Source organism: Epinephelus fuscoguttatus, linkage group LG21 (genome assembly GCF_011397635.1).
Source record: "Epinephelus fuscoguttatus linkage group LG21, E.fuscoguttatus.final_Chr_v1".
NCBI lineage: Eukaryota > Metazoa > Chordata > Actinopteri > Perciformes > Serranidae > Epinephelus > Epinephelus fuscoguttatus.
This window is the reverse complement of record NC_064772.1, coordinates 36,013,519-36,026,806: the sequence shown is the minus strand read 5'-3', so window position 1 is coordinate 36,026,806 and position 13,288 is coordinate 36,013,519. Positions and strand designations below refer to the sequence as shown.

At 42.9% G+C, this 13,288-nt stretch overlaps 1 protein-coding gene across 1 annotated transcript in view; it reads left to right on the top strand.

Annotated features, from left to right (window-relative positions):
* Positions 1-957: 957 nt before the first annotated feature.
* lancl2 (LanC lantibiotic synthetase component C-like 2 (bacterial)) overlaps positions 958-13,288 on the top strand; it is a 45,853-nt gene continuing 33,522 nt past the window's right edge. The window contains exons 1-4 of the mRNA XM_049565593.1: positions 958-1,377; positions 3,012-3,216; positions 11,277-11,394; positions 12,650-12,857. Of these exons, the coding sequence (XP_049421550.1) occupies positions 3,052-3,216; positions 11,277-11,394; positions 12,650-12,857 (491 nt within the window). The 5' untranslated portion in view covers positions 958-1,377; positions 3,012-3,051. The remainder of the gene's footprint in view (positions 1,378-3,011; positions 3,217-11,276; positions 11,395-12,649; positions 12,858-13,288) is intronic.

The following is a 13,288-nucleotide window of genomic DNA, read 5'->3' as shown; positions in this document are numbered from 1 at the left end:
TTGAATGAGCCTCTCTCTTTAAACCATAAGCACCATCTAGTGGGCTCAGAAAATAAAGAAAACGCTTCATGAGGCTTCATTTGGCCATCACTAGTGTTGTCTGTGGGGTTAGCACTGTTAGCTACTAGCCGCCAGTTAGGAACCACACAATGAAAAAAAAATCTAATTTCATGGTATGGACAATGCTGATTCCATTTTTACTTTTAAAAAAGGGTATTATCAGCCACATACAGACAAACTAGGAGGCTTTATCTGCCCTCCCTAATGTAGATAAGCCCCTTTTGTTTAGCATATTCATTTAGAGCTCGTCCATTTCCTGCGATGGAGAGTATAGCGTGACAGAAAAAGACCAGATAAGAGACTGAAAGCTTCACTGGGAGGCAGCAGTAGGTCAGACTGCTGTAGATGTCCTGGTGTATATTGGACTGGATTACTGATACACAGTGAGGGCGAGCGTTGATGGGAAATAGTTGAATCCAATGCCATTAGTGCCATGATCTCATGAATTGTTATAGTGGTCAGCCTGTTTGGAAGGAGGGAGTCAGAGAGGCATTTATGTAAAGTGCTGCTGGAAATTATTGTTGAGATGATGCTGAAATGTTTCCCTTTATCAAACTGATGAAATCTAATGAGAATCAAATTAAGTTAAACTCTCTGGATGTGTCTATTTAAAGGTGGCTGCCAGTGTTTGCTGCTCATGATGCATTACAGGGTGTGTGCAATGAAAACCGTACAAATGGAGGCTGTTGAAGCACATGGAGAAAGTGACAGAGAGGGAAAGGGGGATGAAAGAGGCGACAGGGGGAGGTGGTATGTGTGATGGGGGGTGGATTTGTTGCTATATTGCCTAATCCCAGCAGCATCACACACCAACACCATCTGTCACCTTTCACATTTGGAGTCAGCTGCCTTACTGCTGGGTACCGACGGGTACTGGCGGGAAGAGCTCGGGTGGTGCGGGTTTAGGACACCTCCTGCAGCCTGTGGTGTGCACGGTGCGCACGGGGTCTGTGTCTCACGCTCGAACGGAGGCGGAAGGAGGGTTTCTGATTTGCCAAACAGCATCAGCAGCACTCTGGCGGTTCTGTGCGCTCAAGAGGAGCGGGGAGGATGCAGAGGAGGGAGAGGCTCGGAGAGACACGGTGATGCGGTGACACATGGCAGCCTGCACCGCCTGCACGCTCTGACTGCGGCTCCCACTTTCCATTCACCGGGAAACGGGAGAGGCTGCACACTGGGATGCTGAGAGGCGCTGCTGGGAGGCTGAAGGCTGCTGCAACCACCGAGCAGGATCAACCTCAGACAAACAAGCTGTAGAAGACACTGGGGACTGTGGAGACCGCTGATCGGATAGCCTGCTGATTATTCTGCTTGTTGGTAAGCCCGATCCTGGCCCCACCTGTCAGTACCTGCAGTGTCCAGCAATAATAGCTGAGGCTGCTAATATTATTAATGATCCATTTTACAGCAATCACAGTGCAGCAACAATTGTTCTGTGATTCCACTGATGCATTTTGATCTGCATTTCGTTGTTCTTACTTTACCTTCATTTGAGCCACCAAAACAAAGGAGGTGTTGAAATCCAGCCATTTTTAATAGCATTGAAATCCTTTGCATACATTTTTAAAATCTGATTTATAACCAATATTAACCAGTGTCGGGGCCTATGTGGAAAGCTCAGCCTACTCAAGGTGACATTCGTTAGCCAAAGTTTTTTTTCTACCCTCAGGTGTTTAATTTAATTCCTCAATAAGGGTCAGTATTAGCTGTTAATTTAAGATATTTGAAAGTTTAAGGTGAGCAAACTTTTTCCTCCCTGGATTTCCTATAAGGACCCTAGTTTAGTCTGAATATGTAAACCAAAAATAAATAAATAAATTAACAGCCGAATAATAATGCCAAGGAACCAGGGATGACAAATATTCATACTGTGTTTTTTTAACCCTGATATAGACACGTATATCCTCCCAGACAGCTAAAATTAGGCGAGAAATCTGCATTTTGAAATGCAAAATTTAAAATATGGTCATAACAATAAAGCTGTAGGGCCTATGAGCTATATTGTCTTCAAATAAAGGCTGCTATCCCATTCTCTAGCTAGCAGGAATAGTTATTATATTCTTATATAATTTATTATATTTTTGTTTCAACCTTTTGAAATAAATCAAACATTCTTCTTTTTATTTTCATTTTTTGGAGGCTTTAAGGAACTGTTCTTTACTTATCAGAGTGACCAGGGTGTTGCTTTTCTTATATTTATTTATTAATTTATTTTCTTTACAATCCCCAGCGCTACAAATATTTCTCCTTGAGCCTCCCTGAGTGACTGTTGGAAACTGCACAACCCTCCCTCCACCATAGACAAGTTATTAGATTTTAAAACCTACCCTATAATGTTTGTTTTAGTACAAGTGCTTTATTTTGGGGCAAATTTTAAATGACACGAAACGAGAAGAAAAATATGATTTGGATGAAATATCACTTTTTTTAAGCTCAGATTTGGTTATATATTTTTTCTGACAGAAGCGATTGTCACACATGATGTGTCCAAGGACTGTCGGAAATTTAAAATCCAATTTTAATTTCTGTTTTAACAGAATTTGGCTGTGATAAAGGGTGTAATTTTGGTGATTTTTCCAAACCTGCCTGCAACAGCGGGGAAATAAACACAAAATACAGCCATTTAAACATGTATGCCACTCCCCTGAGCCGAAATAAAAAGTTAAGTTCCTTCTCAGAGCTTTAAAAATGATTTGACATGCTTCCATCTCTTTGCACCTCCTCCTCCCCCTTATAAGTTACGAACAGTCCCTAGTGATGATGTAGTGAGGAGTAGATAATACTTAGATAGATAATACTACACATTGCAACAAACTTTAAATATATGAAAACACATTTTCCTGATTATTTCGCATTCTCATATTATTAATTCGTCTCACTTTGGTGACATTTAAACATGAATATGATGTTTTCTGAAACGCGATTTTTTATTCCCACTTTTGGCCGTACAGTGTGCCTGCTGATTTTTATCCCCGCCGAGCCGCCGTAGCGATGGGAGATAACATGTCCAAGCGGCTGAAGCTGATCTCGGCTACAGAGGCAGAGATGGAGGAGCGCTCTTTCCCAAACCCGTACCCGGACTGGGACCAAGGAGTCCTCACCTCCAACTCCGGAGCAGACGGAGACTACAATGAGCCGTTTGACGCGGAAGGAAAGGTCAGAGGTTAATTTTTGTTTTAAAATAACATCCGCTGACGTGCTAACTGAAACTGAAGCTAACGTTAGCTTAGCTCAGCTGTCGCAGTTACTGTGTGTAGACTGGTCGACACTTGTTGTGCTCCTCTCTGCAGTGGTTTGGGTGTGTCTGGGACATGTTGAGGGACGGGTGGCTGGTTAGAGGAGCAAACTGAGCCTCACTGAACAGAGCAAACATTCATGCTAACGTCATATGTACACGTTGAGAACATGGGGCCTCGTTCACTAATGTGTGTTCGTAGAAATGTCGTTACTTTCGCCCAAAATAAGTTCCCACGGACCGGTACCGGACAGTTATGTCGTCATTACCGCACATATATCAGTGTACCAGAAGTGTCAGGCATGTACCTGCTGTTTACAACTATCATGCTGCCACGCCCCCTGTCTCTGTGTACGGAAATGTGTTTGCCTGTTGGTGCAGTTGGGTCCTGCACTGGGGCGTGTACCCAACAGGTAACCCACAAAAAAATTGATTTCATCCTCAATTTAAAGGCTGTAGTTTGTGTTACATGAAGCAGTAACTCTTAAGCTGCATGCATACATGATGGATGGCAGTGTGGGGCCACCAGGCGGTCAGAGCTTCACCCTCGGCCCCACCTGCAGGAATTGTCCCTAGTGTCCCCAGTCTGCGTAAGGCTCCTACCGTCACTGAGGCACATGGAGCCCTCCATCACAAGGGACCCTGTCAGTGCCTGTGTGCGATACAGCTTTGATTCTTAGTGGGTGTTCAGACACATAAACAGCTCATCGCCAAAGCAACACAAGGAGCTTTGTTGGTGTAGGTGTGTTGCTTCAGGTGCCAGTGAGTCAATAAAAATGGACCCAGCAGGGCCACCGTGGTAGGTCCATGAGTTTGAAGGCTTGATTTTACAACTCTGAACAGTTACAGCAGCAGCAACGATTATATCTTTTGACTCAATGACGTGAGTTAAACTGTAAAATACAGCACTGTCATATCAAAGTCATCTAGACTAACTGTTTTCCACTAGTAGCACTGGTGTTCCCCGCTGTTGCTATAGGTTTTCTACCTAATGAACAAAAGTGAAAACCACAGTCCTTTCTCTCTGTTTTCTCTGGTCACACAGCAGCAATGTCAAAAGTATTTGTGTCCCTTTATTGCATAGGCGGCATAGTTTTATGTGAGGACTCTCCTTATATCAGTGAAATACTTCTTTAAAGCCGCTACAAGGAACTTTTAACTGGATGTGCAAAAGTCTCTGGTTTCTGCTGATGTCTGTGCGTGATCTACAACAGCAAATGAGACCATCAGTGTGAAGATAAGCTATTTCTATATAGTGTGTATCCATACCTTTAGGAAACTGTGTCTGGGTCCGCCCCAGGTCGCTTCCAGGACGAAATGATTCACAGCACTCAGACGGCACACGTCATCTTACCTAGCTGCTTACATTTATAGTGACTCTTATAAATAGTCGCTATTCCTCCTCCTCGACCCGACGTCCGCGGGGAGTTAAAATAGCAGCAATCAAAGGGTAAAAGTTCTGTGAAAGCACTGGACTCACCAACAGTCAGAGCAGGGGCCGCGGGGTTCGAACACCTCATCCAGGCTGACGACAGGTACCAAACAGGCCTTCAGCCTTACCAGCCGACTGCTGTGTTTACCCCGGCGGCGGTGGCGCTAACGCCAGAGAGGTGGAACTGGGGCGCGGCAGAGGTGAGCTGGGATCCCCGATAGGAGCGGGGCCAAAGTTTTCGCGTCTTGTTGTTTCATTCATCCCCAAAACAAACACATGCGCGAGCCAGGTAAGCGTCTTTACGACAATACGCGCTAGAGCTCATGGGAAATGTAGGCTTCATTCTGGCAAAACACTACCGCTTTTGTCCACAGGGTCGCCAAAATCAACTCAAAATGAAAGTTCCTTGTAGGGGCTTTAAGGTCAAAAAAAGGTGGCACTCCAATTTTAACAGTGGCTGGTTTGACCATGGAGATGTGAGTGATGGTCAGTAGACACATAAGACGTTGTCTGCAGACCACCTGAGAACCACAGTAGGACAGGGTTGGACCTAGCTTGGCTAACCAACAAAAAGACTGTGGTCAAACTAGCCGCAGCTAAAGCTGGAGACCGACACAGGTAGAACAGAGCAAAGTCTTGGAGAGTAGAGCAGTGTCCAATCTGACACTCTAAACTAAAAATAGAGCACGGTTGTTCAAAGAAATAGAGTATTCTGTTTGAAAATGGATGAACGAATTAAGTTAAAATTGATAGCACACTGCTGCTCCGTCTCCTCAGACAGAGTGTCCAGAGTACGCTCTTCTTTCCCGAGAGTGTGGTGCTCTGAATAACAGGACGGTAACAACAATACTCCGAATTTCTGAACTCTCCAGTTTGTGCTAGAGTGCACTCTGGTGTTCAGAGTGACTATTTACGAACCCACCAGTGGTAACTTTGTTCGGAAAGTAACACATCACACTGGCTCCCTCCTGTTGTTTCACATGACACATGATGATGAGTTGAAAACACAAAAAATGGGGGCATATTTGTATGTTTCACTAGTGGTAATTGCCATAAACTCTCCAAAAATGGTAGCAAAATGTGAAGAAACAGTCTCGAGCTGGAGAAATGTAGCAGGAATGTGTGCCTGCAATGGGTGCATGATATTGGATTTTTTGCCGATATCTGATACGCTGATGTGTGACGACTCATTTCGCCGACAACAGATACCAATATCTATTGATTTCAGTGATCATCAAGTCTCTTCTGTAGTGAAATTAACATACATGCATACTTTTATTGTGACGGCCCACCAGCAGATATAGACATGAAATACAACACTTTTCAGTTTATGTAATATTCGTTCATTGTACAAAATAAGAAGAAGCATGTTAGGTGATTCTTATTGTTCATTTTAAAGTCGATATTGGCCGATACCAATGATGTGTTGATATTATGGTGCCTCCCTGATATAAAATATACCCCAGTCGTACTAATGACGGGTTGTGTTTTGTATAAATTGTGTCAGGCGGAGCTCCTTGTGTCATTTTTAGTTGTACTCCCTCGTTCTCCTCTTTGGCTTTTTCTGAACATACCATTGTTATGCTAAACAGTAACATTTATTCTTGTGAAACAATCCTGTCACTTTGCCTCTGCTTTGTTCTCTATCCTTCACCATTGATCCCTTCATCCATGGATGACTGTAGCACTGAGTCAGAGCAGAGAGAACAGAAAGGCTTGGTCATAATCCTCCCTGTTCGAGGACAGAGGACAGGCTCTGGTCAGGCTCTTTGGGCTTTAGCCTTCAGGACTGTCTGTTCTGTTCAGACTGGACTGGGAATAAAAGGATTTTCTGACGGACAAGCAACTGAATTGGAGCAGAATGCAAACGAGAGCAGACTGCATGTTTATTGATGGTACTAGATTCCTGGGGGAAATCAATTTTTTTTTATCAGGAAGGTTTTTGATGCTTTGAGGACTAACTACTGTGAGTGTAAATGTACCAACATCCAATTAAGAGCTGCTGTTATCATTAATTCTGATTTCAGGGACAGTAAATGTGCTTTATTTTAGAGCTGCCCCCAACTGACAATTTGATGAAGGATACAGTAGGGCCATTAGTTGACTAGTCGCCTGCATGTTTACTTATTCACTTAATTATTAAATTACATAATTTGGGCGGGGCAACACAATGGTTTGAGTTGAAGGTGTGAGAAAGAATAGTATCAGTAACATTGTTAACACTGTGCTACATTACAGAGAAATACAAACCGTACTAATGAACCTTCATTAATATAGGCCTATATTTTATCTCCAAGTGCACGTCACACACTGAGCGAGCCGCCTGTTAATGACGCTGTGGGCTAATGGGCATGTAGCTACTTCCATGTTTCACATGATACGTCATGTTTGTAGTCGACCAATGAAGATGAGTTTACATATCACCTTGGGTTCGTCCTTCACCTTCTCAAAATGATCCCACACTTTGGATTTCCTGCCCGACATGTTATTAACTAGCCTGTGGAATAACCACAGGTACCAGCCCTGGAGATTAACCTGACTCCTGTCTGACTGCTGAGCGTGGACACTTCCTGTGTCTGTCCTTTCAAAGTAAAGTCACACATGGTCCATATTTATAGATTTTGAGATTGATTTAGATTTTGTTTGGCAAGGCGCAGCTCCTAACAGAGTTTCACATTTTTTGCAACTAAGCGACCAATGAAATCTTGCCAACTAATGACCTTTCTGGTTGACTAATGTTTAGTTGAGAATTATGGGACAGCCCCGTTATGTTTTTTTCACATAATCTGTAACCCCACAATCTAATGTATGTAGTTCATGATGTGCTTCTTGGCCTTGGTAGTAACACTGACTACTGTATGTGGTAACATGCTTATGTTTGCACTAGGGATGGGCATCAGTTTTCAATTATTGATGATTGATTGTTAAGGCTTTTGATCGATCACAAATAATTTTGATTGATAGTCGCAGCGTTTCCCCTACAATGCCTGGCATAGGTCCGGCGAGCCGCCGTGCCAACGAGACCCTTCCGCCCGGCGAGCACGGCGGCTCGACGGGCCTACGAGACCCCTGCCGGACCAAAGCCAGGCAAAAAATCAGAAACAGACGGAGGCTCTACTTAGGCACATTTTGCGACCATGGAGCACCAATGAACTGTTATGAACTGTAGAGCTGTAAGTGTGTTTCCAGCTTGCAGTGAATAAATCTTCATGTTTAAAGGTCCTGCGGCAAAAGCTTGACGTAATGCCAAACGCTAACAGCTAACTGTAAACAAATAGAAAAAACATTAACACTCACGGCCCGAGACGAGCCAGGTGCTTCAAAATAAAAGCACCATTGGTTTCACTTTGATTTGTTTAATTATAACTTTATTTAACTTAATCACAACAGTATTTTAACTTTATAATGACAGTAGCTACTTTATTTAACTTAACTTCTAACTGTAGTTCACGGAACAATTTTGTATTTTAGAAGTCTACAATACTTTAGAGGTGATTTCGGAATATCAAGATATATATCATGTGTCACGATAAAGCCTTAAAATATCACGATATTATTTTTAAGCTATATTGTCCAGCTGTAATTTAAGGATGTGAGAGTTGATATTGTCTTAGATTTAGGGTATTGTTATATCGTAAGTGTTGTCTTTTCCTGGTTTTAGAGTCTTAATTTCAGTAAAGTGATGTACTTGTACACGAGTCGATTACTCAGAATGCTGATGATATTTATCAAAAATCTCACTATGTAAATATTTTGTTAAAGCACTGTCCTACAGTATCATTGTGATGTGTTGAGGTACTTCGTCCAGTTGAAATGTCTTGGCTTCATGTGCCACTGAGCAACTTTTGTAGGAATAAACAGGGCCCCGCCTCCAACGGTGTATCCAGGTCTCTGTATGTGAAGCCCCAACTGCTCGGAGCGCCTGACTACGGCAGCCCATCGCTCTGACATCACAACGCTTTCTCTCTGCATAAACAGTGTCTCTCTTGAGAAATTCAAAACTTGACAGGCCTGCTGGGCACAGTAACAGTTGGTGAGCCATGATTATGATAATTACTTGCGACACAATTGTTCGTGCAGGCCTCTGTTAGGTTACACAGCCTTATATCCCAACGTGCATTGAGAAAATGGTGACTGACTGCAAATGCAGGCTGCTACCAGCGTATGAAAAACAGTCTGCACATGACTGGCTTCCATCAGCAGCAGCAGAGATTGGCAGGGGCTGGGAAACCTATTCTCTAAGCGGTCCCTGTTAATTTATCAGGCCAGTGGATAGGAGTAAATGGGCCTTGAGTCCAACAAATAGCTCCTTCGTTCCCTGCGCACCCCCGGACTCCCATCTGCGTTTGTTTGAAGAGGTGGCGAGTGAGAAACACTCACTGAAATCTCTGCTTTGATTCAGGAAGCTGCCCGGCTCCTCGTCTCATACAGTTCACACTGTAGGCTGAATGTGAATGGAGCCTGCAGAGAATGAATTAACCCCATATCCTGCATCAAACCAGGCTTTGAAGCATGCTCTGACCTACACTGTGCTGTGAAATCTGTAAGGGTAAATAGAGCCTTGAGCTTTGTGCAAATAAGCTCATTAACATAGTGTGTTTCCTGATATGAATCCTGATGATGAAGAGTTGGGTTCATAACTGCGTGGTGTCCTGAGACATGATTAGGCTTTCTGCTACTGACAGAATGGGGCGGACAGGACACACTGTCGGGCATTGTGTGACCTTTGGAATTAGCAAGGCAAATTTAGACGTGGAGCTCATGTAGGGCCGGACGAGATGGCCAAAACTGTCAGCATGTGGATTTCAGGTCATTTTGGGTCTTTGTTTGATTTTTAATAAAGAAAGTTTTGGCTTTCCGAATATGAAACTGTTATCACCAAATTTGGATGATAAGTACAATTTGGAAGCTTGTAAAGGCATGATGACAAGCTAGCACCAAACTTTTGTCAACCACATACAGCCCCTTTCGTACTGCACAAAAAGCTGTAGTGTGTGTGATGGGAAAGTTTCCAGTCAGCATTCACACACTGGTCAAATGACTCTGCATTAGTTACGCGTATTTATCGGCTCCAGCTTTGATCGGCAGTGATGGAAATACAACACACTGGTGAACGCCCTAATTTTAGCCCCTTTGTCGTCAATGCAATGATGCGCCACCACAAAATACCGTCCGTCTCCGCCCTAGCAGCGCTCAGACATCTTTCCAGATTAGTCTGCTCAAAGTTTGAAAGACAGACTGAGTAAGTAATCGATATAAAAAAATAGAAACTACCGTAACATTTTCACTTGCCTCCATGCTGCTTTCTATTGTTTACTAACCTGTTTTCTGGCCTGTCTGTGACGTCGATCATGACACACCAGAAAAATACAGAAAGGCGTATTTGTCTGCTGCAGAGCCGTGTTCAAGGCTCTTGTCTACTGGCAATGGGAAAGGAGTCTATGGCCTATTTTTTGGTGGTTTTCCTGTGTTTTAAAAACCCTTGTACACGTGCTTATTTGGGTGGAAAATGGTTTTATGTCTCCCTCAGATTTTGAATAAAAGACTTACAGCTACAAAGCAGGGTCTGGGAGCGTGGGTTTTCATCTCATTTAAAATAAAGTCTTTGCTTTCAGAATATTAAAACCCACTACTGCCTAGTTCTAAGCGGCTTAGCATCATGCATTAAAATTTAAACGTTTAATGTAAAACTTTTGCCATCTGAACATGCTACACATCGTTAGCTTGATTAGCACCAAAGTGTATTTTATTCAGATTTACTGGCACAGTGAACAATAGAAACAAAAAGTGGTAACCCTTTTGAATTGCGCCTGTGTCCATTCCTTCATTAACTATTTTTATTACACGGCTCTATTAAATGCTGTTTTCTGATTGGTCAGTAGCGGCATTCTGCTAGTAGCAACGGTCATTGCACACAGTTGCTATGTAGCCCAGCGTTGCTAGGGATGCTGCCCTGCAACACTGCAGCTGTCAAACAACTTCCGAGGGAAAAAACAAACAGAAGTGGCTGATTTTAACGGATGCCACTGAAGAAAAAGAATACCTACAGACTTTCTCTGCCAAAAACAAAAGAAGACGGATTTGAATACACACTCGGCAGTCATGCTTAATGACATTTTACGCGAGTTTTATGCCTCGGTTCAGTCCACTAAGCCTGGGTGAGTACAAAACTTTCACCAAAAGTTGTCGAATCCGATCGGTTTTAATGCACTTCGCAGAGGCAGACAACATTATTTATTTAACTGATAATTAGCCGTGTAATAAGCGGGATAATGTATAATGAGCCGGTGAATACTGGGAAAATAACTCCCTTCAGGGGAATGAAACCCCTCCGCGTTCTATTCCCCTGTCGGGAGTTATTTTCCCAGTATTCACCGGCTCATTATACATTATCCCTTACATATCACAGATTGACAGAGGCCGAGTTGACACAGTGACATTGCTTGCAATCAGAGAATAATCCAGAATCCATTGGATTAAGAAACCAGCAGATATTTTAACCTAGAAGCTGGCTGGAGTTCATGAATGCGCTGTCTCTCTCCTCCTCAGGTGAGCGCTGCATTCCAGAAGAAGGTCCAGAATAAGATCAAAGATCTCCTCGAGCAGATGGAGGAAGGCCTGAAGACCGCCGACCCCCATGACTTCTCCACCTACACCGGCTGGACAGGTCTGTTGCCATCAGGGCTGGGGCATTGAAAATTGGCTTCAAATCTGAATCAGCTCCAAAATTCAGATTCCAAAAGAACCATCAAGAATTTTGATTCTGCCAATCGATTCCTAGACAACTGCACATTGGCGCTTTTTGTGGACTGGACGACGCTGCGTAAAGCAATACATTTTGTTTTTGTTGTGTTCAGACACTATGGGAAGATCAGTAAGAGTATTCCCGTCGCTTGTGAAGCAATGTCTAGAAAATAAATTAATTTTTACTGTAACGTGTTTCATTTCTGCAGGTGACAGTGTTACAATTACAGCACAGGGAATTAAAAAAGAATAAGCAGAATATTATTGAATCGTAATATTTAATGACAGCCACTAAATTCATCTGGATGCAATTAATGTACGGCTTCCAATTTCCTGTAGAAAATGCGTGTGGATGCTGACAGCTGAAATGAATTGCTAAAAATGCAAAAATTGCTAGTGATAGGAATAGTTGAAAAAGTTGAAGTGGGTCTAATTAGTATGAATATCACTGAAAAGTCAGATTATACCAATATTTGGAATATTTGAAGGTTTTAAAAAAGCTGACTCAACACAGTAGCATTTCAAAGTGCAGTGGGTTTAAGAGATTTGAAGATTCTCCCCCTTAGTTTCTATTGTAAAAAAAAAAAAGTTGAATATTTTAAAACGTGTAAGTGTTAGAAAATAGTTAAATAGTTTGATGGTTGAATGGTTTTTGTAGCTGAAAGTATGCAGAAGTAGATGCCAAAAAACGTACGGAAGAGTGCAGAAGCATTCACACTAATTATATGAATTTTGTAAAAGTTTTTAAACATAAAAGTTCTTTTTCCTGTGAAGTTAACATGCGACCTGTTTTGACCCCGCCCCCCAGATAATTGAAATTGAGAATTATTAAAAACTGGAATTTTATAGCAGAAAATAAACAATCCAAACAATACCCAACCCTAGTTGTCAGTGGTGATGGCCAAATGAAGCCTCATGAAGCATTTTCTTTATTTTCTGAGCCCACTAGATGGCGCTCATGGTTTAAAGAGAGAGGCTCAAAGAATGGCAATTCAGTGTGATTTCAACGTTTTGTTGAACAAAAAGCGCCATCTAGTGGGCTCATGAAATAAAGAAAATGCTTCATGAGGCTTCATTTGGCCATCACTAATTGTCAGTATGATAAAACTGAAGACATGGTAATTCCATGTGTCAGTGTCAGCCTATCACTGATCCCCAGTGTGCTGTCTTCACTCCAGGCATCGCCTTACTGTACCTCCAGCTGCACCGGGTGACCCACGAGGCCGCCCACCTGCAGAGGGCACTGGACTACGTGAAGAGGAGCATGAGGATCCTGAATGGTCGTAAAGTGACGTTCCTGTGTGGCGACGCGGGGCCGCTGGCAGTGGGCGCGGTGGTTCACCACAAACTGAATAACACTGCTGACAGCCAAGACTGTCTGTCCAGGTGAGTGGACTGTGGATGTGTCCAACACGGTGCGTCTAATGTGAGCAACGTTGCCTTCTTAAACAATGAGGAGCAAAATTTGTGGAGTCACAGGAATATTTCATGATACCGCTGCATGTAGACATGGTAGAGTTTGAGGTTTCTGGCAGTGTAGGAATTTTTTTGGATGAATCTTACGCAGAATTTGGGTTTGATCGTGGATGTAGGGGCGGGCGATACGATGATATGCGGTCGTGAACAATTAAAAAGCGTCTCAATGATCAGCCTTTACAGAGGACTCGTCAGTATTGTGCTGCAGTGCACATTTTGTCAGTTGCACTTCCATGGCTCATACATCCGTGTTTATTAGAATGTTGCACAGTGCTACCTCTAAAGCCCTATGCCTTGAAACTTGAAAACTTGAAACTTGAAAAACAGCGTGAATGGTTTTG